The sequence below is a fragment of the Schistosoma mansoni genome, chromosome 6 (assembly GCF_000237925.1).
Source record: "Schistosoma mansoni strain Puerto Rico chromosome 6, complete genome".
NCBI classification, from domain to species: Eukaryota; Metazoa; Platyhelminthes; class Trematoda; order Strigeidida; family Schistosomatidae; genus Schistosoma; species Schistosoma mansoni.
In genome coordinates, this window is record NC_031500.1 from 39819 (window position 1) to 46987 (window position 7169).

General features: G+C 37.4%; 1 protein-coding gene across 1 annotated transcript; it reads right to left on the reverse strand.

Annotated features, from left to right (window-relative positions):
- Positions 1–332: 332 nt before the first annotated feature.
- On the reverse strand, positions 333–5561 carry Smp_174720 (hypothetical protein; the record flags this gene model as incomplete). Its single annotated transcript, XM_018797845.1, has 3 exons — positions 333–545; positions 1703–1789; positions 5457–5561. 3 exons carry the CDS (start codon positions 5559–5561, stop codon positions 333–335), a joined length of 405 nt encoding a protein of 134 aa, XP_018652846.1.
- Positions 5562–7169: the final 1608 nt, after the last annotated feature.

Sequence of the window (7169 nt, forward strand, 5' to 3'; positions counted from 1 at the left end):
TTGACTTTTTGGTTAAAATCTTCCGGATGATAATGCATGACCTGTGGTTAGGAATCTTGAAAGGTCTGACTAAGATATGTTTACAGTAGTGCAGTCGCATCCATTTGAGGTCTGACATCATTTATGTGTGATGGGATTCGATGGATCAATACGGCACTTTATTGAATTGAATAAGGTTATGATAGTTGTACGACGCTTGAAACAATAAGTAAACGAATCACTACCAGTCATGAATACAAACTGTTTTTAAAATATATTTAACACTGGTCACATATTGACGTGACATGGCTCAAAATTAGTCACTATAGAGCAGATGCGTTCAGACCAACACGTTATTTACTGAGATAGCTGCTAACTTGTTTGGTGGGTATGATACTTATGTTATTATTAGTAAAGGCTCGAATTATTTCGTTTTTGATATGTAGGGATGAATTTCGATCAGATTTTGTAGGTTTGTGCGGATTACTTCGATATAACCAGTTTGTCACAACTTTTGTAGAAGATTGGTTGTTGCTGGTAGCGAAATCTAGGACATTTGTTTTATCCTAAAACCATTAATAAGGACATATAATCACTGTAGATTATAAACCATAAGAAAGAAATACTAGTTCATGTTAAGTACATGACTTATTTCTAAACCTAATAAGAATCCCATTGAATTATTATTCACAATAATTTACAGCTGTCCTCATCAATACTTTAATATCCATGAAATTCGAGCTAAAACACTTTGTAGTATTATTATTGTTTTTCGATATTGTAATGACCTTAAATAAATATCAGTGCTTGAAGTCACTAACTTCTAGTCTGAACTATGTTGATAGATGCAGACTACCTGGTTGGGGTCCGCGTGACTATCATAACCAATGGTTGGAGACTCTGGGTGACATGGCTCAGAATCGATCACAATGGCGTAGGTGTATACACTCTTTATCTTCCCTTAAACATTGAGATTACAATTGCCTCATAACTTTCTTCCTATACTATATCCTTATATACAACCTTTCTTTATATACTACCACCACTAAATTAACTACTTCTATGAATCCGGTGTTCATCTTGTTGTGCTAATGAGGTGTATCAACTTGTACTGATGCATAAATGTACCTGGTCCTACGTTGTAGCTGACTGACTGACTGAATAAATATCCGCAAAACTAAGGAAAAACATTGCACAGAGATAAACGATAAAGAACGGATAGAATGTGGCCAGTAGCAGAGTCCAAGACTCACATTTCTTCTATTTGTCGGCTAGATGTGTAATGAGGAACGAGACACTTAAGCCAACTAAGACTGACTAAAATTCAGTTAAAATATCAACAGTGAGACAAACCAAATCAATATAAACTGAATTAAGGATCAACAATCAAGTTTTGATGTAGGTTTGTTCTCTGAGCTGGTGGATGGTTTGGTTGTGGAGCTTTCATCGTCTTTCTGAACGACATCATCAGCACAAACTTCGGGTAGAAATTCATCAAAATCACCCACAAATCTTCACCATCTCACAATTAAGTTTTTTTTAACGTATACAAATTCTTAACATAACTCAAACATTGTAAATCAACATTTTTATTTTTGCTAAAATCTACATCAAGTTACACATATCAGTCAACAACCAATTTGGTTAATCCTTGAAGATAAACTCTGAGTCCTTGAAAAGAAATATTTTTAAGAATACATTAAACTAATTTTATTTAACATACTTGAAATAAAAGTGGTCCTTCAAGATCTTTATCACGTAAATGTAGGAAGAAATCTTGTTTAAACCGAAATAAACCAGGTGGATTCCACTAAATGAAATGAGGAAATTAGAAATTCCAATGGAAAATAATAATAATTAGACACAGTACAAACTTACTCTGCCAAAACATGCATAACTGGTCACGCTTATTAAAGGTGGGAGCGCAAATGTTATTCCGGCTACTATTGCAATCGATGGAATAATTTCATACCACATGATGGTAAAGATCACTAAATCAAAGAAAGTAACAAAACGATAGAAAATCATTGAAATGTACAACTACTTTGAATTTATCATTACCTTACTTTATACTCATAATAACTAGTCAATGTCAACAACTATCTAATGAACTGATTTTTTACTAAGTCATAGGTGCGTACTTTTGAAGCATCCGGAGGGAGGATGGAAGAACAGTTTAGTGGTCACCTATTTCTTCTCAGTGAGTCTCCAAACAATATCAATTCCTGACTGGAGATTTCTTAAAATAATAGGGATAATGAATGGTTAGAGAACAACAATTCGTTAGTGAGTTGAAGAATAAATAAGTCAGTCAGCCGTACGCAACAAAGAATCCGACACACGTCCATCAGTTCAAATAGCCATGCCATATTAGAGCAGAGATAAAATTACTTCAAAATAAGTCCCTGAGTAATAGAATTGCTAACAGTATCAGTAGTAAAGTCAAAAAGATTAGGAATAGAAAAAGGAAAAATATAAGGGGGTTTCATAACTCAGACTCTAAAGCAAGACGTCACTGTGAATCATTCTAAGCCGTAACACCAAAATTCTCAAACCATTGGTTACTATAATCACGCGGACTACAACTAGGTAAGTAGTTTGCGCTTATTAACATAGCTCGGCCCAACTGTCAGTGACCTTACGAACTGTACTGTCTTGATATGAATGCCTCTAACTTCCGAACTACCACATCACATAACATTGCCACTTGAGGTAGACGGTGGTTAGGTATAGGTAACGCACATCCCAACTACTTCATTTGAAGATTTATCACCTTATTATTCACTGTTATATTTACCTATCACGACACATCTAACCTTCGGATCGCTAACTTGGTGGTCCAAATATACACGAGCGTCGCCCAAAGGTCGTCCATAAATCATAGTCTCACCGACAATCCTATTGGGTATTGCTGTTTTTCAATATGATTTATCTTTGTAGGAAAGGGTCCGCTCTTTAAAATTTAGTTAGAAGAACAAACAGTAATAAATACTTGTAAAAAGAATCTAGTGAGGATGTCTAGAAGAAAAAAAATTAAACCATAATAGGAGGTGAACCGAACGAACAAGAAAACAAACGTGAGAAAAGACGCCGGAGGTTGACTAGCTGTATACATTTGTTTTTTCTTTATTGTTAACTAATTATTTGCTCTAATCTTGTCTAATTTCCTCATCTTTATGAAAACATGAACTCAGGCACAGTAACGACGAATATACCTTTAAATGAGTTAAACTCCAAATTTTTTGACCAACTACAAGCATCTTTACTTACATTCGGTTTGCACTAGTGACAACTAAGAACATAATCAGTGCGTATACATATGTATATACATCCCCATATGGGTATGGTCTTACAGGCAACTAGACATTTTCGTTAGCTATTTAAAAAAGAATCAAGATGGAAGAATCTTTCTACATACAATCCATAACTTGTAGTGCAAAAACAATAATGTACAGCCACACAACAACACTTTGCAATTACTAACATTAAGAACGCGCCCAGGAACACGAGTTTAAAATTAGAGGGATTAGACCAATATCCAATGTGAGATTATCGAGCGAGATAAGAGTGGAAACGGAGTGAGGTGCGAAGTAGTTACTGATATGTTGTGATGAAAAAAGTAGTAAATTGTGAAACATGCATCAGCCATATCCAGTTTAAAAGGGAGACTGTCATCCGTGAGTGTTTGTCAAGTTCACATTTGAGGCTCTCGATGAGAAAAAAGCGAGAGCATACCTAAGTTCTCGCTCTTTTATTTTCAGTCTTTCGAGAGTTGTCTTGAGGGGTGTGGTGAAAGCGTTCTGGTAGTATACTCGTGTCTGTGTAACTTGGCGTGTTTAATATGTTGTATGCCATCGTCAGATCACCTCTTATTCTCTTGTAGCTCAGTGGGAATAATCCCAGGTGCCGAAGTCTGTCTCAGTAAGTTCCATTCTTTACCCTATCACCCACTTGGTTCCTCTTCTCTGTACTTGGTCTGAGAGATTTGTATCCCTTTTGAAGAGAAGGAGCGCAGCAATATCGTGGGCTTCAAGGTACGACCGTGTGTACGTTGTAAAAAGAGTTACGAACAATTCTGGGTGGTTGATCTAAGTCTTCTTCACATAAAGTGGACAGTTGATTTTATTATGGTTGTGTGCCCCATGTATTTTGAGCTAGTATCCGAGATCTGTGGTTACTCTAGTCCTAGACCACGCTCTGAAGAGATAATTGGGAGATGATTTCTATGGAGAACGTAGGTTGTTTGTGTCTCATGAGGCCGGCTGTTCATGACATGAAACTTTCACAGGTTAAGTTTTAACCCTTAGTCTGTGTATATTGGTGAAGTTGAGCTAATTTGATCTAAAAGGTCATTGGTGAAGATCAGGAAGAAGAGTGAACGTATGATGGTCTACTCTCACGTCCTTCCAATTCTCATGCACTATTTTCACCCTGACACTGAACGTCCAATTCTCTAGATGGTTTCAGAGCTAAGACTGAAGTGAGTCAACAGAATCCGTGTTCACTGCCTTCGCTATGTGGAGCACGTGTGCACTGTTTCGATAGCTTTGCGATGTAGATGAATATTACATAGACTTGGATGGTTGGGTCTCAGCAAGTCGTCCAGTTGTCCTATAGAATTGGAATATCGGACGCTCAGGACCTGCCTTTTCTATGCCCGTATTGAGCTTCATGGGGAATTTTGTTTTTGTCCATGCATTCCCTTGTTTGTTTGTTAGCTAGTCCTCCCATTACCATCGACATTATTGGCGGTAATCAAACTGAACTGTAACAGGCTGGAACCCTTCTAAATTCTTCTCCGAAAATTGGAAAACCAGCTTATATTCATGCTATTGGAAGTTCTTGCAAATTAAGTGAGAACTTAGACAAGTCAGGTTAAATGGTGGCTTCCCTACAATGTTTAAGGTTGATAAAGAGGATGCTTTCACATCCTGGTGACTTTGTTGGTAGCAAGGATTTTAGTTTTTACCTTTAACCCGGGAATTAGTTCGATGTTCCCTAACACATCTATATGGATTGCAAGAGTGTATTGTTGTGAACTTGCAACTCCTTGGTTTAATTGGTGACATTAAAGATCTCTGCCATCCCTAGGTTACCAAAATACTCACAATTTCAACCTTTGAAAGAACAGCTGCGTTGGTTTTTACGCTTTTTCTAAGCCATTAACCTGAGTTTTGGGGTTATTCCTTATCTCATATCGTGTCGTCACCTGCATGTTCGGTTAGTTCTCAGCTTCCATTGGCCATGAATAGCCGCTCGTAGAATTCTCCTGTTAGGCTTGTATCCTGCTTTCTGAAGGATGGGGCTTTAGAGTCTCCAAATAGTAGCCTTTGGTCAAAAGTTGGGTGGGGTAGGTTTAGTATTACCTGGATTAACTTATCTTTACGGGCGTCAGTAAGTACATGGGCTCGATACATTCCCCCAATCATGTGCCTCGTGCTGTTTGCCTAGAAGCAATACCATCATGATCCTGTCACCTCGGTCAGTCCTGTGCCATGTGGTGTTACAACCTTGAAGTGACCATTAATGCATACTATCGCTCCACCTCCTGTTTTGTGTTCTTTTGAATCAGAAATTGTCATGCTTCTCAAGGTCACTTTATCCGTGATGTGTGGGAATAGACGCGTTTCAGTGAGAATTATGATCTTCAGATCCAGCTGGGAGCACTTGTTTCTGATCTCCCTTAAAATATCCTTTAATCCTCTTAAGTTACACTTAACGGTTTGTCTCTTCACCTGATGTTCCTCTACAGTGGCATATATCTCCGGGTTTTTAAACAGATTTTTGTTTAAAATGGGTCGTACAATTCTATGGTAACTCGTCGTTGGTGGTTTCGCTTCTAAAGTGTATCCGACTAGTGTGAGCGTGGTCTGCGTCCTATATCCTGGGTTTCTGATCGAGATCGACTGACACCAAGGCATTTTATTTTACTGTCCAACCGACTTGGACTGGCTTTTACCACATGTGATGTGACTGAGGAGGTAATTCTTCTATCTACCCCATGCCTAAAGTGCCTCAGTTAGGTCCACCAGTTTTCTTAATTTCACAGCTAACAGATGAGGGGAATTACTCATCTTCAGTCTGTCTACTTGCAAGAGAAGACGCCGCTTGTGTCCTTGAAATTATTTAAATACCCCAACCTGATGGTAAAAGCTGGATACTTCCTTCTATTCGTGAGACATTGACGGGGTCACACCTTACTTGAAGTGGTGAAAAAACTCAAAGATAAGTGAGATAGTTCCAAATCATTGACGATTTTGCAAATTCAATTTTCTTAGATCAAAATCTCGAAACGAACAAATACTTTGAATTAGTAAATTTATATTTGCCGTGACCACATGAGTGTCTATGGAGCTGATCTTTATGAATTATTTATAACTGGTCTCTACGAATGACTGGAATCTGTGATACGTGTTCTTCAAGTCTTCTCACATATGCATAATTGTCACACTGCATATTGTCCTATAAATAACGGGATATGCTTATTTCATATTCGTCCTTGTTATGTAAACTTCGAAAGCGACCTCCAGTCACGCTATTAAAGTCATAGTATCTCGTCTATTATTGCTGTTTTTATCTTGTAATAAGTCCGTGTTACGGTTCAGAAATGTGAAATACTGTAATTTAATTATATGTAAATTGACTGTATTCTTACCATATCAAAATAAAACATTGTCGTAGTAAGATTTCATTTGTTCTCAAATCATGCTATGGAAGCAAATTAGTCTAGCCAACAAGTTAAGGAAGTGCATGCTAGATAATCATCACTGATGCAGTTACATCATTGATATTCAAGTCTAGACAATTATCAACCACAGCTCGTAGATAAAATATGATCACCTCAATGCTTCGCGAAATTAAAAATTTACTAACTGTACATCACTTGTAAATTTACCATTGACCAGTGACTCAAACAGTCACACGGAAAGTAACCGGGTGGTAACCACACTTAAAGTATACTCATAAAATATTACTGCCTACTGCTTTACCTCTCATTTTTTGCCGAAAATATACATGATCATTCAACTTTTTTAAACTTGGTTGTACAGAAGGTTTTTCGAACTATGTCATCTATATATTGTACTGTCAGTTGTCCCCGTTGTTTGTCAGCACATTTCAAATTTTTATGCATCATTTCGTGTCCAGTGAATATCCTTCTAGGAATTGCCACTAAATGGTTGTTTAAAGAT